General features: G+C 42.6%; 2 protein-coding genes across 2 annotated transcripts in view; one reads left to right on the top strand and one right to left on the bottom strand.

The window, feature by feature from the left end:
- Positions 1–16,455, top strand: part of SACK1G (scaffolding CK1 anchoring protein G) — a 167,326-nt gene extending 150,871 nt beyond the window's left edge. Inside the window, exons 4-5 of the mRNA XM_085628992.1 lie at positions 3,658–5,164; positions 15,683–16,455. Of these exons, the coding sequence (XP_085485118.1) occupies positions 3,658–5,164; positions 15,683–16,090 (1,915 nt within the window). The 3' untranslated portion in view covers positions 16,091–16,455. The remainder of the gene's footprint in view (positions 1–3,657; positions 5,165–15,682) is intronic.
- Positions 1–27,593, bottom strand: part of SLC5A10 (solute carrier family 5 member 10) — a 681,053-nt gene that overhangs the window by 424,487 nt on the left and 228,973 nt on the right. Inside the window, exons 7-9 of the mRNA XM_085628993.1 lie at positions 22,730–22,810; positions 16,428–16,633; positions 7,487–7,622 (exon numbers count right to left, since the gene is read on the bottom strand). Coding sequence (XP_085485119.1) covers positions 7,487–7,622; positions 16,428–16,633; positions 22,730–22,810 — 423 coding nt within the window. The remainder of the gene's footprint in view (positions 1–7,486; positions 7,623–16,427; positions 16,634–22,729; positions 22,811–27,593) is intronic.

Raw genomic sequence — 27,593 nt, 5'->3', positions numbered from 1 at the left:
TTAAAGATAGCAAACAAACTTTTCCTTTAAGTTAACAATCCATCTTGGATGGTAACTGAAAGAAGCTTCCATAGCATTTGGTACGTTCTTGCATGTGTAGTGTGCGTCCCTACAAAATGATGCAGGCACTGCATCAAAGGCTCCCCCCCTCCCCCCCCCCCCCAAAGTTTAGACATGGTGCACACCATCAAGGATGCTGTGCAGTAAAGTTAAACACCATTCTCAAAGCAAATAGATTACAAAGACGAGACCTTTTTCCTTTACCTATGCTTGTGATACATTGTTGTATGTTGTCTTGTTCTACTTAATTCAGTGTTTATTGCCTTGAAGCTACATTCGGTAGTGGTTAACACTGAACAGGCTTAGTAAACAAAACAATTATAGTACCTAAAACACAGCATACCCTAAGGTAATATGTGCCCAAACATTATACATTCACAGTTTCGGATTACCAAATAGGCACCGCCTATAGGCCCCACTCCCTTTAGAGGCTCTGCGACAATGGATCAAAATAATATTGATTTGATCTTGAAAGAAAATTACATCAAGCTTTCTTAAATATTTTTTCCAAAAGATAGAAAAAAACAAATCGAATCAAAGAAATGAAAACTTTACATTAAAGACTCTATCGAGAAAATAGTGTATTACTGTAATGTACCCATTAACAACTTAAAGTTCATAAACCAGAGACATCAGATTCACATAACAGTCTGTCTCTTAAAAGCTCAGTTTGAAAAAAAAAAAACGGTGCATTGGGTATTAGGAGATCATTTGAGAGGGCGGCCTGAAATTTCGACTGCCTAGGGGCCTGCACAGGGTTTAATCCGACACTGTACATTAATCTCCTTTTCAAATATGTAGCTGGATATCTTGGAACCTTTTGCTGTTGTTATGGCAGTGAGCCAACCAGGCAGGAACCACAACCACAACACACAAATGCTTCTTTGGAATGCCCATGCTGGCGCAATGAAGTAGTAAATATCTTAAAGTTAAGACACCCGTGGGCGTGGGATCCAAAGAGAGTCCTGAAGAAAGAGACTTGCAAATCTGATTCCGAGGTGGGGGAGATTCCGATTCCTTTCAAACAGGAGTTTACGCAGGCATTGGAATTCAGAGTAATACTTTAATTACCTCACCCCTTGAAATTTTCCCTGCCACATTTAGGCAGGTCAAGTTCCAGTGCATGTGGAACTTGGCTCAGAAATCACCGAATCCTAATTTTCTTGATGAAAGCTCAGAATATGATTGTGAAGGTACTACAAGTACTTTTTAGGTCTGGCCTAGGCAGCGCAAGGGTGGTGTCATCGAGACATGCTGTATTCAGGATATGGGCATAAAGTTCTGCCCATTTTCTGCCCATCTTTTTAATTGACTCCTGTCCCTTTTCCTTTGTAAATGGTGGCTTTTCATTGGTCAATAGGCTTAGTAGTCCCTCCTTAGTACTGTTTGTCTCTTCTTGTAACCTCCCTTGGGGACACCCCCTGGTACATGTGTTGTTATTCCCTAGGTTTTAATTACTGCCTCAAGGCACTATTTTCTTAAAAGGCTTCAGGCAGGACACACGCTTGGTCCTAAGCTAGGCTGGCAGTGGTTATTTCACTCACTAGAGCATCTCATATTTATATGAGACTGTCTATAAATTTCCCTTCATCAGCTCCACACATAGTACAACCTAATCCGAAATTAATGTAATCATTCCTTTGTCACATTTCAAAGCTACTAATTGTATATATGGTCATAGCTATTTGAATGTACTTGTGGTACTGTCTTGCATGCAATGCATTATGGGTAGGGTGGATTTACCATATCTTCTGCTGGGTGCAGTACCATATGTGACAAAAAGAGGTCCCTGTTTGGCCACATCTGGTACTGCAACCTGCAGCATGGCTAGGTAAAAGACATTGCAATTTATAATGCCAATAACTCCAACTTTGTAGACATGCAGTGCTGGTGCCTTGCTCACTGGACCTCTAGGTGCAGTTTGCGATACGGCACCTAGACATGTAGTGCTGGTGCCTTGCTCACTAGGGGCCTCTAGGAGCAGCTTGCCGTACTGCACCGAGACATGCAGTGCTGGTTCCAGGCTCACTTCACAAGCATTTGCAATGCACTAGGTCTTGCATTACTGAAAGTATGAGCTATTGCCGTTGCATTATTATTTGCAACACCAATACCTCAAACTATCAGTAATGCGAGACCTATTGCATTGCAAATGCTGGTTTGGAATTTATTGTCACAAAATTCTACTTTAATTTGACCAGCATGGTAGGTGAAATTTGTATGTAATTTTCACTACTTCGGTCAATGGGTGCAAAAATGTTAACTTCCATTGTTGTACTGTCTCAAAATATACCCTTTTATACCACACTACAACACCTGGTGAAATTAGGTTTTAAAATAGACCATATTATACTTTTTGTTTTTATTAAAAAAAATCTTGAGGGATGCTCTCATAGTGCCCCCACATATCATGAGAAGTGGGAGGGTAATCTGAAAATAGTTTCCAAGCAATTTAAAAGAAATGTGAACATCTTTGTTAAGCCCCTGTTTCACAGCTGCCAATCTACTATCCACCTAATGTTTTTCTATTTTTTTCTAGCAGAAAGTATGGAGTTGAAACAAGACAAAGGGCATCTAGAATTACATATCTGTTGAAACACTAGCAAGCAACATCTCTCCAGTTTGAGTGCAGTACAGTGATGGTTCACCCACCTCAGGCTCCAGGTTTTGGATATTTTAGCCTAGAGGGCAAGGGCAGCCAGCAGTGATGCACAGAGAGGCGTGGCAGATTTTCAGGTTATCCAAATGGGATATTTGTACTTGAAAATACTATAAATCAAAATAGCTTGAATAGTCAGTAGTTATCCTGAATAGCGGGCATTGATCGGCGTCTCATGGACTAAAACTGGACAACCTTGCTTTTGGTGGGCGTGACAATGATAACTATGTTGAGTGTTTGTTTTGATACATGGATTTGTCCAAGATCAAAGGATATGTCCGGTGCCTGGTACTTCAGTTAGTAAATCCCTGATTGTAAGGCCACTGTTTATGCCAGCATATGGTTTTAAGTCAGAAATCAAATGTGATTCTCTGACCAAGATATAAATACAGCCTTCCAATATCAGGTGAAAGTGTGGACAAGAAATTGGTAGTCTTCTGAAAACCTTATCTGTTTCTTAGCTGAAACAGAGCATACAGTAGCTGAGACAACTTATGTGGACGTTAAATCAAAAGGGGCGTCAATGCCTCCTTAATGCTGTCGCTGCAAATGGCACACCAAGAGGCTGTTTATGAAGAGGGACACCACAGCAGATGCGTACTTCGAGGGCCTGCTGCTTGCTAAAATGGCTGCCTGAGAACATCACTGTTTCTGGAAACAAACTGCTTACTAATGTGGTTATCTAAGGACATGGGCTCCAAAGGTGTGAAGAAGTTGAGTCAAAAATCAGATGATTGTGGGACACACAGATGGGCATGTGCACACTCACCCACACATGCACTTATAGACAAATAGATTCAAATGAGTGCACACACATACACACATTTCTAATTGTTAAAATCTAAAGGTTTGATGAAGTTAGTTTAAAAAGCCATCATGTGTTTTGAGTTTTATACAAGTGTCTCCTTATAACACTTCCCTGTTTGTTTGTTTTTCAGCTTCACGTGGTCCGCATCAAGGACTGACCGAAACGTCCTTACTGTCCTTACCGGGCAAGTGGTTGAGACCTTCGATAAGCAATTCCAGGAGCTGTACCTCATGTCCAAATCTGTCAGCTTGAAGAGTGTCAGCATAGACCCGGAACCAGAGCCAGAGCCGATTCTTCAGCCTCCACCCATGCCCACTAACATCGCTAAGAAAATAGTGAATCCGAAATATGCTCTTGTGAGCGGGAAAGGGTCTGTGGATCTTGGCACTGGTTCATCGGGTAATCAGAGTGGGTCAAAAGGGACCAATGATCCAGGAAGCAATAAAAAACTGAAAGGCAAAGCCAAGGACCCACCACCTGAACTCAAGGAGCCCTACGTGCACCCAGCGCTGCAGAATATGGAAAAAGCCAATATGTTCGATTATTTGCCCACATGGGTTGAACCTGAACCCGAGCCTGGTAGTGAGGTCTTGGGCTACATCAATATCATTGACCCTAACATAAAGAATGCTCAGCTCTCACAAATGAACAGGATCAAAATCTGCGACACATCACAGGCAACTGCTCAACACATGCTGATGAAGGAACAGGAGGCTAAACAGAAGGAACTGCAGCAGGCCTCTCAAGACCAGAGGGCTGAAGTAGAACCAAAGCCTGCGACAGTGGTAGACTCGCTCCAGCATCCTGTGCTGCAGGACCCTCTCCCAGTCCCGGTACCAACGGAGAAAGGTGTCCAGGAGCCTGCGGCAAAAAAAGAAGAGGTCCCACAATCTGTGGACAATACAGAGACCACTGAAATCCTAGAAGTGAAAACTCCGGATACGCCTGGGGGGGCCTTTGCACTTCTGGCTGGTAGTCAACATCTTGTGTTCTCAGAAAATGAAGACAACAGTAGACCAGATGCCACACAGAAACCACTTCGACCAGTCCCAAAACCTAGGACAGTTCCTGTACAGGACTTCATCAGCAAAAACAATGAACTCAATCACGGGAAAATTAAAAGAACAGGTGAACAGACTAATCTCAGTTCATCTCAAGCAGACCCACCCAGAAGCCCTAAGGAAGGTGGCACGCCCAATGGAACGCACCAGTTGTCCCATCACAGTCGGGCTACCCAAAATGGTGTCGTGAAGGATGATGACGATGAAGAATATGTCTCTTTCAGTGATCCAGAGAGCTCCTCTGATGGATCCACCCATGCCAATCACTGTCTCTCAAACAATTCATCAAACTCAGATGTTTTTATTGATCAACAAGGCTGTTACAATAGCATGCGTGGGCAAAGAAGCTTCTCGGAATTTATACCGAATGGGGAGCATGTCCGCCTCCATCGGCAGTTGAGCGATGGACACATCAGCAGGGGGTCTTTTATGAACCCCTTGAAGGGCACCCAGTCCGTGTTGGACTTACGGAAAGAGGAGAACGGCAGGCAAAGGTATAAGACTTTAGAGGAGGAGTTCAGGCGAGCCGTGGATTGTAGCCATAAAGTAAACGCTGCTCCTCAAGGAAACGGTCAGGTAAGTTATCATTATGGTGATTACAGGAGGAGCCTCTTAAGGCAGGTAGGATGGTGTCGGCCACACCACCCGGTTAAGTGAGCATCCCTAATAAACTTCAGCCCTTAAGTGCGCACCTCCTTAGATCCAGAGATCCACACCTTTCATCGCGAGTGCCAGGACGATCCCCACTAACCACATGAAAGCGCTTTCACTCGAGGTGCCTCCCTGGGCTTGCCTCCATGTCATTGCCCAATCCAGGTCTCCCTGCTGACAACTTAATCCTTCCGAAACTGAAGGCATCAGCGCTATTTACCGGGAGGCGTTGCATTCACACCTAACAACTCATTCCGAGCAATGCAGTAAGCGCAACATTTGATGTCAGCACTTTTGGCACCAATTTTAAACTTAGTGCTTATTAGGGTTTTTGTGCACATTGTGCACTCTCACATTTTCACAAGGGTTTTTTCCTCCAGGTATTACCTGGAGAACATTGTGTGGGCAAAACAGTGCTGTGAGGGGATTGCTGTGCCCAAGTCTGTTGCAAAGACTGGGATGGCACTGTATTCCCATTCCACCGCACTCAAGTTTGACTCCAGTGCAAACAGCAATCTGGAAACACAACACAGTGGTATGTTACAAAGTACAAAGCAGATTTTGCTCCGACGCAAGCTCACACTTACAATGTGGATGTATGCTTTCAGAGCTGCTCAAACCATGTAGAACAGTAAAGGGTCCCCAAATTATATTCGGAATCTGCTTTCTAGGGTGCATTATTTCTCTTCATATATTGTCCTAAACAACCCCAACTGAAATATGTCATATTTACTTCTTCATCAGATTTACATTTAGCATAAGACCAGTAATCCCAGACTAAAAACCTTATTTTAAAGGCACTCTTTGGGCCAAGTATCATTTGATAGCAGGATGCACAATGTGCAGAAGGCCTGTAAATTATTTATGCAGATACTGGCAGTTCAGGAATAGCAATTCTCACAATTGTAGACCTGAAAAAAGCAAACTAGCTCTCCATAACCTGTCCATTCTAACATTACACTTACACTAGTGAAGAAGATTTGTATTTTTTCTAAAACAGCCTGATCTCATTCCATTATGGATTGCCCCCATCTACAAGTAGGAAAAGTAAACACTTTTTAGGGTTTAATGTTCAAATAAACCTCTTTGTGCTGTATTGATACTTCCATCCAAAAAGTCTGTCAGGTCTTCGTTTTAAACCCACCAGTAAACAAAAGTGACCAATGTTGGTAATTACATTTTCTTGAGCCATTACTACTGCATTCATCTACTTGGTGCTAGAGTAACCAGTGTTAATTTGGGCTCACTAGTATATTCCACAATTTCATTGTACTTCCGGCAATGTTGTAGTGTGGTGCAGTGGTGATAATGTCCATTGACCAAGCTGTTGGACATTTTTGCTGCTCCGACAGGTTCTAAATAACATTCGAGCCACAGATCTCATAGAGAGACAGAATTCTTTTCGCTTAATCTCGTTGCCATTAATTCCGCTTAATCAATTGAAGAAACCTCTCAGAAGAAATAACTCTGCACATCAAAGTACTTTTTTATATATTGATATTATATAAAAGGGAATTTAGCTGGTAAGCAATAGAGAGGTGTACATTATGGATGTTTTTGGAGGATGATAGAAGATGGTGCATGTTAACTGGGTATTTAAATGATGATGCACATGAAGTTGGAATGTACATCTTTAGAATTACATTATATTTAACATATTTACTTTTCTCAGATTTACATTTTTAGGTGCTGGGAAATAAATTGATTTGCCCAGAATCCCAAGATTTTCAATTAAGTTCAGAGGCTTAGATTCGAAACTAGGTCCCAAAGGTAGCAGCGTTGTTACTTTTGACCTTACCCCTGTCCCAACAAGAGAGAACATGAGAGGTTGGCGATGTTGAGGTCAACTTCCAAGAGATTCCATGCTATATAGGATTTTCACCATTGTGTTTGTGTCTTGATTTCTGTGGCCTAATCTGACAATTTAAAACAAAAACAATAGCCCAACCAATTTCTTTCCCAGAGAAAACCCAGATCGCTTCTCCACGTACTGGAAGCTTATAGTACTATCATTTTTTTCTTAGTACATTCAACACAATTTCTAGAGCAGTACTTGTACCTGCAGCTTTGATGTCAGTGGCAAAACCAAATAAACGTAGTTTAACCTTTTTACGGAGAAAGAAGCGTAAGCATTGAGAGGATCTCGTAGTAGTCTGCAGCGTAGCAGTTCTACCCATTGACGGATTTGACACAATAATCCAGCAGTAAAATATTTACATCTTTTGTGCTGCTCTAGGCAAGCCTTACCTGGGTACAGCGCTCGGCTAATCATCCCGGGCATGATGATGAAAATCATGGGCAGCATCTTCAAATAGCTGGCCAGGATGGAACCGGCCTTAGCGTGGCTCAGGTTCTTGGCCGACAGTGATCGTTGAACAATGACCTGAAAGCGAGAGAGAGAAACCCATAAACCATCTGTGCCGTGATCGGCCATGATGCAAAGCTTAGCAGAGGAAGCGACTGGCACATCTGGGCCTTGCATTCTGTATAGACTCCCTGGATTGGTTCCTCCACCCAGAGAATTTCTGCTGGAAGGGAAAAGGAGAGAGACCAGGAAACCTGAAGATATTCAATCTGATGGTTTATTGAGGAGTTAAGTTTACGGCAACAATGTCTCCTCCTGGTCACTTCAGAGCACTGGGTTTACAGTAGAATTCCAGGAAGCTGGTGCAGGCACTGTGACTAGCCGGCAAATACAATTTGGAGCCACTTGGGGTTGGAGTCATCACCATTTTGGAGAACTTTCGTTTGGGACTCATTAGAAAGAGTTGGCCCTCTCTGCTTCTGGATCAGTGTAACCGTGAACAACTCACATAACGCTTGCTTCGTTCTACCCTTATGAAGTGTGGGAGATATATTGGCAGCTGAAACTTGCAGGCGATTCAAGTAGCAGTATGTATGTAGTATTATTTTCTTGCCCCGTTTTATTAACTAGTGCATCAGTATGGAATTCAGAAGCTCTAAACAATCAAATTCCTACGTCACAAAAAGAACTAGTGCCTTTATAAAGGCTTGGCTAGCATTAATAAAACCACAGTAATTTTTGATGTACTTTCCTGTGGACCGATTCTGTATCTATGGGCTGGTAGCAAGTAACTCAATTTGCAGAAAAATGGCCACTGGATAGAAACAGTAATTCTCTCCAACAAGGGCGCCCTTTGAGCACACGTGTAATCGGAGTGTGCAGAGGTAAATACTGACCAGGCTCCCTGTAACTACATTTCCTGCTGGCACTGCCAACATTTTTAAAGCAGAGGGGTTACTTTCTTAGACCTTTTTTCGGGGTACCAATATTTTCTTTCAAATATTCAATAATGGTCAACACTTTAATTGGTCTGGTTGATGTTGAGAATGAATCGAGACAGGTTAATTGTCCTCTCAGTTTTTTTGCATATACCTAGCTGAAAATAATGAAAAAATATAGAAATGTTATACGAACATTGATCTCTAGGGACGAGGTGCCTTCTTTCAACAGCACTGCTCGGGCTCCAAGGAAGCCGCCAAAAACAGAATGGGTTATTGAAGCAGAACTGTACGTGTGTCCCCTGGTGTTCCATGTGCAAGGGGCCCGTGGATCACCTGACAGGACAGTGAGGGAGAGCTTGTGCCAGGCCTGGTCTATGGAAGCTTGTAAGGTTGAGTCGAGTCATTGTGACTTGTTTCTGGGTCCCATTCATTTTGTCTATTCGTGTAGCCTGCAGCGTCTATCGGCTCTTGAAGAGAAGTCTGTTTTTGTTGTTGTGTGTTTTTTACTTAACTCAACAGCAAGCTCTGAGGCATGGATGGCTGAGGTAGTTTGGCCAGGAAACGATCTGTGGAGCTGCATGTTATATATTGCTCAACCTGCTGAGTTATCTTAACTACAACCCTGTAACAAGAATGTTTAGTAGGAAGTATACATTTTACAATAAAAACAATACATGTCACACTGCCCACCAGCAGCTCTTACAGGCCTTCAGCAGCATGACAGCTTAGATTCACAACAAAGATACAAGATGTTGTGATGTGAATCTATTCACTGGGAGTGTACATTTATTCGTTTCAGTAATTCTTACCAAAAGCTCAGAAAAGCCCTAAAATCAATTGCCAGTCTCGCAAAAAATACTGAGAAGATTACAGAACAAATCTAGTGGGTTGGCAACGATTTCCGGCCCTGTTCTGTCGTGTCTAGGACACACGTGAGGTGGAAACACACATAGCAGCCAAGAGGCCCTAGGCCATGTGTGGCACATTCACCCAGTTCTGAAGACATAGCCAACAACACTTTGCATGCTGGGATTTTTGGGCCTCTACTTATCATGTTAAAGGCGAAACTACAAGGCTTCGTGTTATTGGCTCAAAATTTGAAATTTACGCGTTAGACATTCATCCAGCAAGACTTGTTGCCTCTGTTGACAGGGAAGTGTTACAAGCACGTTGAGCCAGTGTCGTAACCAGACGCGCTTCTTTCTGCAGATTTGCTACGTGCCTACTGCTGTTTTTGCCCTCTCCGCGTCCTGTTTGCTGATGAGGTGTGGTGGAAATGCGCAAACCATTCCCTCCTTGATCAAAGATCTTAATGTGTCAATGACAAAGCCATGCAGGTCCAGGCCGGTGTGCATGCTTCTGCAAACTGTTCAGGGCGGAAGGTGGGGCACCATCTCCAAATATTAAACTCGAAATAAATCAAGAGTACCAAGAGCTGGAATGTATTTGTCTATTGCACAGGAAGCGCCATTCGGATTTGGCCAGTCAAGTTACCCGCTTGACTAAAAGCCCCCAACAGTTGCATCATTTCACTAAAACAACAGGGATGGCAGAACTTCCATTACATGCCCATCGACTCTCCCCGAAGGCATTGCATGGAGTGAAATCGCATGAGCTGTGACCCCATTCAAATCAAACATGTATGTGTTGGAGCACAGGCTCTCTTACATACATAGACACCTAGATTGATGGCGACAGATGCGAACTGCCCGTAAATATCTCCCATGCCAATGCCCTAAAATGACTTCCCAGGTTGTCCAGTATCGCTTCACCGGTCTAGAGTGCCTCAGACAAGCAGCCCAAGTTATAAGGTTACCAAATGATCAGTCCTTGAGGCTCATAAAAGAAGTGAGTGATGTAATTATGACCCCTGATATTTAAACTCTGGTAAACAATTCAATTTGTGCTCAATAAAGTACATTTTTAAGATTAACTCGGTATCCAAAATATGAATGTTTTTTTTTTTACCACTACAGCTATGTGAAGAATACCTGTGCTAATTTCTAGTGCATTCTTTTTGTCATGGGAATGAGACACAGTCATGGGTTGTCGTTAGTGTTATTAACGCCCAGTAATCGTGCACAAACCCCAGCTCCAGGAGACCCTGGTGCTGAGTGTAACCTGTGCCTTTGGATGGAGGAGAGGCCAGAGGTGTGATGGGCCCTGGTTACAATCTGTGGTTGCACTCTCAGCGCACTCACTGTTTGATCAGGAACCTCCTGTAAACAGTCTTCAGTCCAGAAAGAACATCTGAAAGTGCAGCGCTGTGAAGTCTGCCCGAGGCGCTGTTTACTTAGACTGGAGAGATAGCATCTCCCATGTAAACCTGTTTATTAGGTTTTTTTGTGCTTGTTTTCTCTCTGTATAAATTAGAAGCATCATTGTAGTGAAAGCGCTATATATGTTATGGTTGTCAGTACTTAGACACTGCACACGGAGAATGATTCTTGGAGCAGCACAAGTCTTATACATCAATAAAAAGCATTGGCAAAGCTAAATGCTAAGGATTTACGTGCAAGCAATACTTCTGGGAAAATATACAGTTGGCATCAAATGTTAAACAATAAAAAAAAAAACGATTTCTTACGGTCTCATGCTTCTGATTGCATAAAAAAGTAAAAAATGACCCAACGTAAAAATGAAACCATGAAATGAAGGCTGATATTGGCACTCTAGCCGTGGCACTGTAGTTGACTACTTTTTAGGTGATGGAGCACGGACCAAATGCCATCCCAGTGAAGAGATATAGAAAGTATGTTGCTCCCCAGGGGACACATTTCTTGCCATATGAGACGTATATTGGTAAGATGTAAACTAATTACTGGTACCCAAATTGTTAAACTATAATTCCTCTAAGTTATTTAAAATTATTGTACATAATGACACTCTGTAGCCTCGTGCATGTGGTTAATGCTATTTACATCAATTCATTCGCCAATTTCAGTTCTTGTGATTAAATTCATAACACATATTTACAGCCCAATTTAAATTGTTTTGTTACTCATATCGTCCTTCAGTCTTTATAATTCATAGCAAGACTAACGCTACTGAGCGTATATATTTCTATATATTTTTGTTACGTTTTGTGCGTTAGGCGGGTGAGACATCTAAAGCGGTCTCTAGGCCAAACCCAACAACAGTGCTTCAAAAACTTAACAAGCATTGGCATAGCCAATAGGTCTCGCCTTTGGGACCTTATGTGTTTAGCCATGCAACAATTGCATAACTAAATACTTATAAGGTCTCAAAAGCGAGACCTATTGGCTATGACAAGCGGCCGTGCGGCCGCGAAAGTGATCGCGATCGCGATTAAACATCAAAGCGGCCGTGCGGCCGCGAAAGTGGAAGTAAATCGCGGTAAAGTGCGGCGCGTGCACCCGCGCACATGCACTGTAGCTCTAGGCTGGCCTGGTAGCACTTTTTGGAGCCCTCTCAATAAGTCTCGCCAGACCAGCGCATGCGCTGGGTCAGGCGAGACCTAAAAAGCAATAGACTCAGACCTCAGCTCTGATGCTCCCTTTTCCTATTCTGCTCTTCTGGCTGATTGGGTATCCCTTTTTGATTGTAAGCACTGTTTACTCAGCCCATCCCAGCCATAAGCAAGAGCTGTGTAGACATTATTCCAGATTGACTGATGTAAAAAAAAGTTGGGTATGATAAAGTTTATGCCAGGACTGGTGCCCGTTCCTACTGATTTATGGATCACTTTGTTTTGCATCCGGCGTTAGATGGTTACAACTGGTTGCAAATACCGACCACACAGGTGGTATAAAAGAGAGTCATGTAGAACAGAGGTAAAAGGCACCATAGAAGCAGATAAAGTCTGAATAGCACCTGCTGCTACATTTTGGTTGGGCTTTTCAGAAAATGTTTGGTATTTTTTTAAAAAAGTATTTTGAATGATTTATCCCAAATTTGTATTTACTCCAGATATGTATTTTTTTCCAAAATATGTGTTCCTAGTTTTCTAAAATAGGCCTTTTGCTCCATCTTCCACAATATTTTTATGGCTGGTCTGACTCTAGATGTTATAGGATGTTGCATGATTGCCATTCTGACTTAATAGCCGCTGTCTCTCGTTGGAGTTTCCAACGTTTCACAAAGCCCTGCATGGTAAAGTAAGTAATTTGTTCCCATAGAGCTACTCAACTTTTGGAGCAAAGTTGTGACCTTTATAGGGATCACTAAGCATTCAATGAGTACTACTAGAATTCTACGCCAGTCAGAGATTACCCCGAGTACTCATATGTGTAAAATATTCATGCAAACTTTCCAAGAGGTGTTACATTCTGACTTCTTGAATTTGATGCAAATGTAACCTTTTTGGTTCTCCAAGGGGATAGCCCTTTCCCCATGAAGAAACCATTGCCGCTACTCCCTCGTTAAATATGGGGGTGCTTATTCCTCTTTTTCACTCCACTCCAGCCATCACTAGAAGTACATTTGAGTGCATGTCCATTGTGAGAAGCTACCTCCAATGACACGTGAATACACACAAGCATTCCAATTTATGGGTGATCACCTACATGTGCGGGTGGACTCAACCTGGACGCTCACAAACCCATCCATAACTCTAAGACTGTGATCGCTTAAATCCCACCATGCTCATGAAATGTTTAAAAAAAACACTATTTGAAGGTAATATACTACCAGTCATGAATCTGGCTTTGCCCATTCCTCTCACAAATTACTTTTTTGTACTCAGAAATTGAACCCCAAATATTTTGAGAATCAGACCCTCAAAACCCAACATAAAAGTTGTGCATAATCTCCACTAATAGTAATAATAGTACTGTTATTAATAACAATAATATAATATTCATTTAATGAAGCTATTGATATTGTGATTATCATACTGTTTAATATTAAGTTTAATATTATACTTTGTACTATTGAATCCCAAAGAACTTATCTGTATCTTGCTCTCATATACGTTCCCTCCGTCCCCTTCCTACTTCAGCGGTTTCCTTTCCACCAGTAGGTTGGATATTGGTCCAGTGCCTGAACAGCTGACCTTGGAACCTGGGATCAGGAGAAGTGGCTTCAGCTCCTGACAGGAACGGTGCAAATCACTTAACTTACCCTGTGCTTAAAAGCGAAAGTAGGTGTCCCTAAAAGCGATATTAGGTGTCCCTATTCAGACACATAGCAGCTAGGGCGGAGTACTCCTACAGCAACATTTTCAATCGGAAGAGATTGTCAAAACCTATGTACTGAGTAAGGTCCTTGTTTTGACCTCTCCAATTAGTAATATTGCTATTATGCGTTTCTGTGCAATAGCATGAACATTACACTGTTGCTTTCCAATCTTAATTTACATTTCTGATGGCAATGGTTAAAGTTACATGGCAATTATTTGGAAATACACTAAGCTTATTTCTTGTTGACGACTGGTGTCTACTAAAATGCCGCTTACAGATCCACTTCCACCCACCTGACGTTCAGGTCGCTACGAACAAGAGACAAAAATGAATATCAGCCAGTGTTATCGAATCCAGTCATCTTGCAAAACAAGGAGCTGGGGCAACGAGCTACGTTTGTAGCTGTTGAGATCTGTGCAACTTGCAAGTCACTCATTTGAACATTGACATTCCCACACAACTTCTCATCCTTCTGCTCATCCTTCTGCTATTGATGAAATGGGTACCAGTGAGTGAGAATGTAACCAGTAACTAGCAGTCCTTTATAGTTGTATACATGGGCCAGGAACACTGCATAATGCGACATATAGGATAAACTGCCTATAATTCTACCGCAGGATAATGGAGATTTCTGCGACATCCCAGTTCCTGGTCCTTTGCTCTGCCACATAACCCAAAAGTAACTGTTATTATGCAGTCCACCCTTTGCCAGTTGCCATGGTGTAGGAATTTGTACTCAAGGGTGTACATCAAGTATACGCTGCGCGTACCACAACACTGCATCGCCGTAGGCATGCTAAGACAGTATATCCTGCATGACTACCACCAAGAGGACATGGAGAGGCACAGTTTTGCCTCCGCCTTGCATTGCAGCACAGTATTTTGTTGAACAATAGTCCAAGGCATGAACGTTAGTAAACCTGGGCCAAAGTGTGTGGGCGGTCCCCTTCCCCATAGAATATGGCAGGATCTGAATTCGAACAAGTTTCAGGCACGGTATGAATGTCTTGCCGACTAAAGGCATGGAGGATTTTATAAATGAAGCTAAATTGTAATTTCAGAGAGTTCATTAATGAACAGGGGATTACGATTACCCTCTGAAGCCACCAAAGCCTACACCTAGTGCTTTATATAATAGATAAATGGCACTTGTGTGCAGGTACATAGGAAACACAAACGATGGGCAGAACTGGACTGGGAACTAAAATCTCCCTTGTCAAAATGCTCAAACTAGCCCTGCTTATGAGCCGGACTAAGAACCAAAAGCAGACCTGGCAACTATGTTCAAATCAGCATGGATCCCTTACAATCCTCGCACTATCTCGCTCTGTGTCGCTTTCCACCCACTCGTTCTCTGTCACCCTCTCTTATTCCAACTGTGTCTGCATCAATTTACTTCAGAAACACTGGGGAAAAGAGCGGCTCTGGTCTTTAAAACCTAAAACCAGCCTCCAATGGCTCCAGCCCCGGGGAAATGCCCAATGGAAAGATGGCCACTCCAGCCCTCACAAAGGGTATTTAATCATGGGTAGTTCAGAGGAGTCTGAGAAGGGAGGGGATGCAGAGAGAGAGAGAGGAGGCTTCCAGTAAAGAGAGGAAGGGTGATGGGTTGATTACTTAGGGGGTCTGTCAGCGAGGGAGGCGGCAGAGCTGACAGTGGAACCTCATCAAGGTTGGTCCAGTATCTGCAAGTCTAGCATGCGAAGAGGTGGGGTTTCATCTCCTTGCAGACGTGGAGAGGGATGAAGCCTTTCTTATCTGGAGTGGGATCACATACCAGATCATAGCAGGACCCCTGGCATCTCTTCTCCTTTCTGCATTCCCTGATTGTTCATTGGCGTCAGAGTGAGAACAAAAGGACCCCATGCCTTTTGCCAGTATTGAAAGTATTGTGATTTATGTGTGTAATGTATGGGTGTCTTTAGTCAGCAGTAATGAAGTATTAACCATCTAAATACATTATGGGATTTATGACTTCGGTGTGTAGGGCACAAGGCATATGTTTCGCTTTACCCGCACATATACTGACTTATGTTTTTTGTCTTTCTCTCCAAAGGGAAGTCCCTTTTTCCAGTACAGATCTCGAGTGCCTGGGTCCTCAGTACAAACAAACATGGACAGGGAGGGTTACCCCAGCAACCAACAAGAAATGCATCAGCATCACGGACAGTTTCGAATGGATCCACCTGGTGAAATGCAGGGGTACCGTCGTCCCGTCAAAAAGACGGGCCTGCTGGATCACAAGTTATGGACTGGAAATGACTTGAGTGGGGTCAGGTCCCAATCCCGGCGCAGCACGGGCAACACGCCGAGCCACAACTCACAATTCCCAGAGCCCCAAGGTGGAATGGACAGTGTAACTACCCCCTTCGGCATCCCTTACTCCAAACTGTCAGAATCAAAGCATCTCAAATCCAGAATGGGAGGCCAGGGGGACAGAAGGAGAGGCCACAAAGACCACTAATGTCCACAGATGCATCACCAGTCCAGGATGAGGCAAGCCAGCATCAAAAGGAGAAGTCCCAAAGACCTGCCGGGACCTTATTGGTCAGCAGCCAGGATCAACCTTCAGACTATGTGGGTGCCTGGAACAACGGGATTTCTGTGGAACGGTCCTGACCCTCGTGACCTCTTTGTAGCTAAGAATTTAAAGGCTCTTCATAAAGCGCCTTCTTTGTGATCTAAGTATTCTAGACATTGCTGCTGTTTAATAATGTACCATAAGGAAACTGCACATAAGGTTATTATTTTTAAAGTTTATTTTTGTGTAGGCAAAGGTTGAAGGGAGATGTTTACATTACCTGATCGGTGCACCAGTACCAGGTGGCCAAAATGGTGAGGCCAAACGTCATGCCTGTCCAGGGAAGGTCTCCAGAGACGGGGTCGCGGAAGAGGTGCATAGCATCATTCCTGGGCAAGTGGCAAGTGGTGTTGGCTACAATCTTTGACGGGATGGCCGCAGCATACGCTGCTTCCAGTTCGTGATAACCTCCGATCTTGTTGAACGCTGAAAGGGTAGTGGTAACACGCTTTTAGAAAAATAATAAATAAGCAAAAAACATTTTCTCTCATCGGATACGGTGGTGGAACCAATCCATACAGAAGCAATTATGCTAAGGACATTCCCTCATCCATACCCGACTTTAGCTATAGCATAACGTTAATAATAGTATTTTCTTTGCATGTGTCTTTTTACATGTCGTCTACTAACTTGAAAAGGGGTTGTAGTATGTTTTGCACATTTGGACATTTGATTCCACTTTACAACATGGGCAATGCAATTGAACACAACAGGTTCTCTTACTAGGTGCACTGTTACTGCTGGAAGCCAGACTTTACTGGTTAAAGTGTTATTATTTGCTCCTCTCTCAACACCCCTCTTCACCTCTTTTTCAACACCCTCACACTTTTCTAGGACTTTCAAGTGCACATGGAGTTCAGAATATCTGGGGGCAGTATACAATGGTGCACTACCACAATATTGAGTATTTCATATCATCTTGTGACAATATGTAGTGCCAGATATCGACTATCATTAAATCAAGGTGAATTTGTGTAGGTAAGTTTAGACTGCTATTGTAACTCTAAATATACGTACCTTAAAGATGTATATATATATATGTGTGTGTGTATGTATGTATGTATGTATATATATGTATATATTTCTTTCACGTGTGTCTCGCAGACACCCTGGCCACATCCACCTAATGGGGCTGGTGCAGAAAAGCGGGTGCGAGTACCGTTCAATATTTTTGAAAAATCGAACCTCACACAGTGCTGAAGCAAGAAAAGTCAGCACACAACGCTTCAGATTAGATGAGATTTATTCGGCAATGCTTTTCAACCTGAATAGGTCTTCGCCACAGCATCATTTTTCAAACGAGGCTGTGACGAAGACCTTTTCAGGTTGAAACGCATTGCCGAGTAAATCTCATCTAATCTGAAGCGTTGTGTGCAGACTTTTCTCGCCTCAGCACCGTGTGAGGTTAGATTTTTCAAAAATATGTATATATATATACTTGGAAATCATAAAGATCAAATATCTTCAGCGTATGTAGATTTGGAGTTAAGTAAGCCTACATTTACGTATACATGCTTACCTTGAAGATATAGCGGTAGTCAATATTCTGTTCTTATATTGTTGCAGGACGATGATACTGTGACAATACAGCTGATGCAAATTTCATATCCATTGTCTGATTGATGTATATTTTTGCATCGTAGTATATTTCACTTCAGTTGGATACATATCAATCTAAGCTAGCTTTACTTCTCCACCGCCTAAAAATGTTTCCTTTAAACCTTTTGGGCAAAATTTGCAATTAACTATTTTGGTGCTGGAAACGTGGTCTGAATAATGCCCACCTAGAACAGTTATACAAGACTGCTATTTTGGACAGTTTCTTGGGCAAAAAGGTGTGACTGAACAGCGCGCAGTGTTGCTTGATTGCGCTATAGAAAGTGAAAATTACAGACAGTTCTTAGTTTGCATGTGGTGGGCACCAGTGCTCAATTTTGGTATTATTTTTCATTACCTGACTTTGGCCCAGACTGAGAGAGTGCAAGAGAGGTGGGTAAGCGGGAAAGGAGGAACATAAAGACAGGAACACAGTGACAAACAAAGCAAAAACATTGATGAAAAATAACCAAGAGGACTGAGACAAAGAGACAAGGAATATACTGTGGTGAAAGAAAGATGCGTTTGATGGACTCTAGACTAGGCAGGCCTTGCATTTTGCAACAGTGGAATTTGGAAATCTTGTTCGCAATGGTCCTAAGACATAGTTTGGACGCCTGCACTTAGTTTTTAGATAGAGCTAACAGTGTGACCCACCTCTAAGAATTTCAAACATATATGCTGTTTCCTTGTTCAAATACCACTTCCCCATCAAATATCTCTTCGTCATCTGTATTCTGATACAGTAACTGTTCTTTTGAACGTATGATTTGGCCAGCTCTAAAAATAAGGCACACCAGTGCTGTCCATCGGCTGCAGTTTGAGGTTGTAAATGTTCCCGCAAGGAATACCGAAAGCATGTTTTGTTCTTGTAAATTTCAGGAGTTCAGTTCTGGCCTCCTCTAATACCACCTCTAGCATTGAGTTAAGGCCCGCTTACCTAGCATTTGATGCCTTCTAAGCGATCTCAAGACACTATATAGCCAACAAATGTGGCTCTCATTGCATCTACCTCAGAAGGGTAAAGTGCTAAGTAAGTCTCGCCGGAGGTTACAAACATCCCAAATTGATGCCTTAAAACTTTGTCAATTCCACACATTGCTACCTCATCATATGACATTGGTGGTAAGACTGGGCTGTGAGGGGTTGACTTAATCAGCATTTCCAGTTTACTGCCTCTTGAATTGCTACTTAAAAATTTGTGTAGGGTTTCTATACAAAACGTCTCAGAAAAAAAAGAAGAGAAAAAAGGAAGCACCTTACTGCCTTAAAAACTACAAACAAATCCAGATTTAAGTCTGAACAAACCAAGGAGCCATATGTGAAAGGCAGGTTCCACCAAACATGTTTTTGGGCGAGGAATCACACATTACTGTTCCCAATGAAATTTCTATCTGTTATGCCAGTTTTTACCAACTTTAACAGATAAAAATGAACTTTTGGGAGCTGCCATCTTCCTCCATCCTTACTATTCTCTGTTACATGGCTAGTGGAAGAGAGCGGCATGTCACTGTGTGTCTTTATGAGAGCTCAACACAATCTATATAAAGAGACACAGTAACTGTTGTCCATCCCATGTGAAGCCATAGATCACCTAGGCACGATGCACTAAACGCGATGACAGAGAGGAAGTCTGCCCCCTTGCTTCCCACTGATAGGGTGTCATCTACAAATGAGAAGGTCGGTGCTACTCCATGTCACAAGTGATTTCGCCTCCACTTTTTTTTTTAATTAATAAGGTAAGGTTACTAAAGTATGGCCTCTGTGTATTTAGAAACAAAATAGCTGGAAGTTTAATTTTCACAGATCTCTACATATTGAATCCTGTATTCGGTGTACTTGAGGGTCAGACTACATTAGTATTGACAGCTTAGGGTGACCAGAGTTTGGGATTTCAGTTCCTCCGGTGCTTGCTAAACTACGGACAAGTCCTCGGGGGTCTCCGCTACAAAGGGCTTGACTTCTCATTTTAAGCTTAGGGTATTACAAAACTATCTTTGCCAACTTTTCAAAATACATGTCTCTCATCAGTGATGAAATTGTTCTATAACTGGCTCCTGTGAGATTTTGTGTATGTTGTGGGGGATTTTCAGTTATTTTTATATTGCAATAACCTTTAAAAATATGAATGTTTGTAAGTAGAAATTATTGCACATTGTGAACTCTTGGGATATTTTGGAGGAGGAGGGGTCCTGTTGGCCTAGGGTTGAGGAGGAAAGGGGACAAATGAAAATGACTAGAAAAACCACAAAGTCATGCTAACTGGCAGCATCAGTGTGAATATCAATGTTCCTTTTTTGGAGCGGAGGGGTTTGTGGCAGGGAAGGGTTTCACGACCAAATAGAATCTTTTATGAACTGTGCAGATTTATTTTGTTTACTGTAAATATCTTGTGAATTTTTCTTGTGTTAAAAATGGTGCCTTTTGTATCACGTGTGTTAGGATGTTTCTCTCCTGCTTCTATTAGCACATGGGAGCACAACCTGCAAAATGGCTTGGTTGACAATGCCAGATTCCTTATCCCTTACTGGTGTACCTGGAAACCGGTAGAAAAAGAATCTGCTAAAATGAAATGCAGAATAAATTAAACTGATAAGAAGCCTGGATGAGGTTAGAATTTAGTTTGATCTTTTCTGTGTCTGCTGCCAGCAGCAGTGGGGCAGTAATTGCCATGAAAGGCTAAAAGTCTTCTCATGGCGATCGGCTGTCCTTATGGAGTACTCAGATAGTCCTACAAATATTTCTAAATTGCCAGCAGGTCTGGAACGGAGACACATTCCAGGTTCTCCTGACTTGTGAGTTAATCAGCCGCACCCTTAACCGCCTTGTAATACTTTAAAACTTTCTGAGAGTATCACCTTTTTCTAATTGGTCAGCCAAGATCTGATTTGGAGCTTTTGCCTTGTCATACTGCACCCGTGGCTTGATTTGTTTTAAAGGAACATCTGAGAAAGACGTTACCGCCACAGCCAATTCTCCTTTGTCACAAGTCATTTCCTCAGTTTGTGGCAACACTTCTTTGCATTTCAGAACAAAAGTGTGACGTTCTCTGAAGGAGCATAGACATAGAAGAAAGACCTGTGTCCAGAGTGGAATGTGAGATGGAAGGAGGAAGAGGAGCATCCAATGGTTATGGTACTCTAGCGTCTGGCTTCTACTTGGGCAGCAGCTAAAGAAATGATGTTGCCTGTGGCTAGTGGTTTATCTCAAAGTGCCTTAGAAGGAAGTGGGTGTCAAGGCTTCATTGTCTTACCAAGAGCACACGCACAGCATCACTGTTCAGCCACAGCTAAGCAGATGCCCCCTATATTTTATACATTCAGATGTGTATTTTCATCTAAGAGTCAGGTTCATGACACTAGCACGAAAGACACGCATACATTTTGAACAATGAATGGTCTGCTTTCTAAATAGCACTTAATAAGAGAGTTTAGAAGGTTTTTCAGAGCACTATGTTTTTTTAGAATGTAAGATGTGGAACAGGGAGTAAAAGTGATTGACTGTGTCTCTCACCATTATGTTAAGATGCAAAGCTGGGATGAGAACTCTGGTCGTCAGGTTGACGAAGCTTAGTACTGGCTTCTAGACCATATCACCTTAACCACTGGAGACCAAATCATTCCTACATTGCCTATCACTCAAATGCTGACGGTTCTTTACCCCTTCAACCACCAAGTACTTGGCAATTTTCTCATCTTCGCTCCTTAACTGGTTAATGTATTTCCTGTCAACTCTGTTTCAAGATACCAGCCAACAATTGCTGCTTTCTCATTGGATCAGAGGTCTTCTGCTCTACTGCACGGTGGAGATAAATATCGAGGTGTTGGAGCCAGGGCAGCCATCTTGATGGAGATTCTGTAGAAACCTTGACTTTCTATTTAGACTTTTCAAAGCATTGTTCTCTAATAAGAATAATCACCTAAGTCTATGGTGGCAGTCGGTCGCGAGATAAGCATTCTAGGCTGCCACATGAGACATTATCAGTGTAAGATAAGGCCTAGTCATTGCCAAGTAACACTCAGTTGCTATTGCAGTGACTTTGATTGCCACGCCAGGAGCAGCAAACTAGGAGATTTTGTCCAATGTGCACCGTCTTCATCCTACCGTCATCTCCATTGCTGAATAGTATGTTGCTGCTGATTGGCTCCGTTGTGAGGTGTCTCTGAGGTCAATCGGTCAGAGTTCACAGACTACGCTGCTAAAAGGACTTTATTACTGGTATATCTCTTTAAAAAGAATATATACGTGTGCGCTGAATCCAGGTGGGCAGTAGTCCTCCATTGCCTGCGTTTTGGGCCCTGGTTCTGTGAAAGGCAATTGTATAGCTTTTGTTCATGGGTATGACTCAGGGATGGAAGTGACAGTCCAACAACCTTATCTTATTTATTATATGTTTTTTGGAACCTGGTATTGTAAAACCGAAGATTGCAAGGCAAAAGGAACAAATAAAAGACTTCATATTTGTACAGCTTAAAATTGTCTTGTTTCAGTTTGTTTTCCAACTGAGTCGGCTTAACAGACTGCACAGACTCCGAGTCAGAGCCTCCGGCAGCCAGTCGAAGCACTATCAACAAGTTTGTTTAGTTTAGCAACCAGTGACGTAAGGTTTTTAGGGCATCAGGTAAGTAGATGCCCCAAAATTAGGGGGTTCATTGCAGATCCAAGGTGGAACTTCATACTTAAATGGAGCGGGTATGGTTCTACGGCAAGAGACTATAACACCGCCAACACCACCTGGGCGGGTGAAAAATTAAGTCTATAAGCAACAAATGTGGCTCCAATGTCAGATAAAAGGTAAACTAAAATGCAACTAGGACCGCATAAGTCTTCATACCTACACTTAATAGAAGCAACAACACCAACCATCAGAATTTGATTCAACCCTTTTCTAACTTCCGCCCATGGCACCAAATCACTGCTTCTCACCTTGAACTGTTAATATAATTGCGCCCACCATCATGATGACCGTCTGCAAGGCGTCCGTGTATATGACAGCAGCCAGGCCACCTGCACAAGAACAACACACAGATTAATGGCACATCCTCTGAACAATAATCTCTGTGGATCATTTGTTTCTGTTTCAAATCTTTCATTCAGAAATTATTCCAGCTCGTGTATATCAACGTCATGCATAAATAATGCATGGAAATGTGTAAACCCAGTCTAAACACCTGATTAGTTTTCTTATTAGTGGACTTGCAACGTCTCTATTCACCTGTAATAAGAAAATAATATAGCTGCCCCACTGTAATATAGCCTTATAGCCCGCCGTAGCGGGCTATACCGGCTATTGAAGGCCCGCTGCATCGTTAAAGGCCCGAGCCGAAGGCGAGGGACTTTAACAAAGCAGAGGGACTTTAAAAGCCGGTATAGCCCTGCTACGAAGGGCTATAAGGCTATTAGAACATTCTGCCACTAGAGGGCAGAATGTTCTAACAAATAAAACGAAGCCTTCAGGGAGCGCGAGGGGATTCAAATCCCCTCAGGCTCCCTGAAGCCTTTGTTCACAGCCAGAGCTGTGAACAAAAAAAACATTGGAATGTTGGAGCTCCGGGCTTATACCAGCCATTATAAGCCAACATTCCAATGTCTGTGAACAAAGGCTTCAGGGAGCCTGAGGGGATTTCAATCCCCTCGCGCTCCCTGAAGGCTTTGTTTTATTTGTTAGAACATTCTGCCCTCTAGTGACAGAATGTTCTAATAGCCTTATAGCCCTTCATAGCTGGGCTATACCGGCTATTAAAGTCCCTCTCCCTTGTTAAAGGCCCTTGCCTTCGCCTCGGGCCATTAACGCTGGAGAGGGCCTTTAATAGCCGGTATAGCCCGCTACGGCGGGCTATAAGGCTATATTACACATGAGTTGGAAACATTAAAATGCCTGCTGCCAGAGCCAAGGTGAAACTCTCTTTGTTCTCATGGTCTGTTTTCTGAAATACATAGTGATCAGCACAAAGGAGCGATTTATCGCAACATTTCTTTTTTGCACATAGTTCATTCATTACAGAACACAAATGATCTCTCTGCATGTTACTACTCGTTCTGAGCTACAACCCATTTTACTTATTCTGAAACGTTTTTACGACAAATTACTATCTGCTTTTTGATATATTTACATTTGCATTACAGATTATGCTTTTATTCTTTATGTCTTAATCCATATTATACATTTCACATGAAGGATCAAGGCAGCAATGGTGAGATTACTAAGAAATCACACAACGCAGCAGCTAAAGTTGCTGTGCTGCGTTGCGTAAAATGGAGACAGCAGAACAGTGCCAGTCCTACTAAGATGTGCTGCTGTTCTCTTGCCCTGCGCTGGCGCACTTTTGGCAGCCATGCACCAATTTAGACACCCTTGCACGATAGTAGCAGGGTGTCTGCATTCTTTAAACCGTAGGTTTTGTACTGGAATGGGTCACCTTCCAGTACAAAAACTTTGCTTTAAGGCTTTTCCCACTTTGTATGTGTGCTGCATAATATAGCTCACATGCAAAGTAGGACAAAGAGGAAGAAATATTCTCATTTCTGGTCGTTGCGGGTGCCCTGAGGGAGCATAGAATTTTGATGCAAATCCCTGCCTACGATTCTTTGTACACGGGAATTAGAGTCAAAATCCAAGGATGGTTGTGTGGGAATGTCCATGCATCACCCATGTCATGCCCCCTTGACGTAAAGTAATGCCAAGCAGCGCATTGTGCAACTGCTTAACCCCTTCAGCGCGGCGCGGATTACCGCGCTGTGCTGAAGGGTTCGTGCGCGGGCGGGGCCGTGACGGAGTGGTTCCGTCATCCGCACAGCGCGACCGATGCGCATGATGGAACCACTCCGTCACGCGCATCGAAGGGGTTAATTTTGGGATACTATCAAATGCAAATCTAGATATGCATTGAATGGTAAATCCTACCTTCACTCTTTGCGTTACATAACTAAGGCAAACCTGGCAGAAAATGTAGTAGATCTGGGGCCAAGGACATAAGCTGTTTGTGGGATGGGTGATGATGTGTCCATGTATTATACGGAATAAAATACCTTCTGCCCTATGGTCAAAGGATCTTGTAAGTTACCGCAGAGTTCCATGACCTATAAAGTATTCCGTAATACAATCTTGGAACTCCTCAGTGACTTGAAAACGTATGGGAGTGCACACTTTAACTCGTATATAACGCTCTTGTGGTATTCTTAGTAACAAGTAAAGTGTAGTTTTGCTTTAATTACTCAAAATATACAACGGCAGCCTGTGTCCCAAGAAAGGCTGTGGGTCCAATTTACAAAAAAGCTAAATCTACTGACATAAGTATTATAACGATATTTTAAGTCAATTTGTATTTTGTAGAGGAAATGACGAAACTTTCTAGGGTAACTCATGAGCAACTGCGGCTCTCACAATTTCCTCCCAAAGTACTCCTGATATCATTTTGTGAATTCTGTTTTTCACATGAGCAGATAAATTATATATATATATATATATATTTTCAATCATAAAAATTTACCAGCATTGCAATTTCAAACTTTTTTTTTCTCTCAACATTAAGAAAACACCACCAAATTTAGAGGGTTCCTTTCCTATGCTGAAAATAGATTTACTTCTGCCATTGTCAGGAGTAGACCTTGAACTGTAGCTAGGGTTTGAATGAGCAGAGGAAACGCTTTTGAATTCTCACAGTCACAAGTCCGTAAGTGTGCACAAACTTTACAGGCATACTAAGCGTGTGAGTAATTAAATTATGTGTTTAAAACAATACTCTTATGAATCACAAATATGACTTTACTCAATAGCCATTTGCAGGTCTTCATTGACCTTACAGGTGTGAGTGGCTTTGTGAACTGGGTCCTATATCTTGTTTAATTAAAATAAGCAATGCCACTGAATTGTAGTTTATGGGGCAATAGGTGGAGCATTCCTAAGGAAAACATGCCTACTATTAAAAAGGAGAACATTCAGCACTGGAGAATGTGGGAAGGTTAACTCAAAGGCACACCGGGACTACACAGTACATTCACTGTTTCGGCGAATGTACTGTTGAGCACGTAAGTCATCAAACTTAGGAGGCCCTGAAGATACAACACTTGACCTATTCAGGCAGCCAGCCAGCCATGAAACGTAGACCAGAGAAGATGGACCACCGATGATTAATGTCCAATTGATCCTCATAGTTTTTACCCTTGCCGCTGGTCCGCATCACCAAATACAATTCTATTCCTGTGGGTACTTATGGACAATTTTAAACCTTTCTCTAATTACACATGAAATCCACTATCATCACTGATGCGCCATCACTCGCCATAATGAGTGATAGTGTATCAGTGAAAAGATCTCAACTAAAGGGACCCCTTTGAGGTTCCAGCTAGACAATGCACCCACCCAGCGTGGGACAGAACTCTATGAGGAAGCATGACACCTAAGTGGGTGAGGGTTCTTTCTCCTGAAAAAGGAAATCCTCTGTTGGATGAGCAATAAAGGAGAAAGTACAACTAGGAAATTTCTACTACTGATCCAGGAAAGAGTTCCTTTCAGAAACATCACACTTTGTGATTTACCGATACCTCATTAATCACGAACTACAGATGGACAATAGTGGGTATCAATAACGCCACGCAAGAACAAGAAGAAGCGCACAAATTGAGATCAAGCATTGATAAGAGTGGTGCGTACCTGGAGAAAATGTTGCAGTACATATTTTGAAGCACGTAAACAATGCATCAATCAATTGGTAAGATTGTAGAGCGCTTCTTGTCACCCATTAGAGTATCCAGGCGCTGGCAGGGTCCAGTTGATTAGCCGAATAGCCATGTCTTCAGGGACTTTCAGAACTCTGAAAGAGATGGTGGGGGTCCGTAGGTGAAAGGGTAGCTCATTCCATGTCTTTGGTTCTAGGTAGGAGAAGGAGCGACCTCTGATCTGCTACGTCAGTTGCGGGGGGAGGAGGATTAGAGAAAGGCGTGGAACAGAGGTGTCTGGTGGGCTGATGGAGGTTCAGGTGGTGGTTCAAGTAGGTGGGTCCGCAGTTGTGTAAGGCCTTGTATGCAAGGGTCAGGAGCTTGAACTGGCATTTTTTCTGTACAAGGAACAAGCGGAGTTCCCTGAGGTAGGGGGTGATGTGGGTTCGTTCAGGGAGATCCAGGATGAGTGTGGCTGCGGCGTTCTGTATGGTCTGTAGTCGTCGGAGTAGGTGAACAGCGATCCCTGCATAGAGAGCGTTGCTGTAGTCCAGTTGGCTGGAGATGAGGGCATGGGTGATGTTGCATCTATAGCTTTGCGATGCATGCAAATGATTTTGTAATATTTCACCGGCTTATATTCAAGGCTACTTGAATTTTGTGGCAACGGATGACCAAATTATGTGGCAGGGCTGACAAAACAAGTTATGCAGCATCATGGTTTATGTAAGTATTATTTGTCCCAACCCATTAAATCTGTTATAATACTACATAACTAATATGACAATAGGTCTTTCAGGAGTACCTTTGTAGTAATATTTTTCTTTTCCATAGCACTCTCCAATTTCTTCAAAAATGATCTAAACACTTCAAGAGGCATCCAACAATGTGCTTTTGACCACTTAGGAGTAGGGTAAAACGAGGATGAGGAGAAAGTTTACAAGGAATCTTTCGTAGCCATGTCCTGGTGAAAGACCTTGTAGCATACATGCAGCATTCCTGAAGAAAGCCCAAAATAAGATCTTGTGTGATTCATTCTTGCCTATAAGGGTGTAGCGAGCTGCCAATCAGCATGATGGCAGTGGAGATAGAGCAATTACGCTGCAGGGGAGAGACCTTGCAACATTATGCG

This window comes from Triturus cristatus, chromosome 10 (assembly GCF_964204655.1).
Source record: "Triturus cristatus chromosome 10, aTriCri1.1, whole genome shotgun sequence".
Lineage (NCBI taxonomy): Eukaryota > Metazoa > Chordata > Amphibia > Caudata > Salamandridae > Triturus > Triturus cristatus.
Note: the sequence above shows the minus strand (reverse complement) of the source record. Positions and strands in the feature narration are given on the sequence as shown.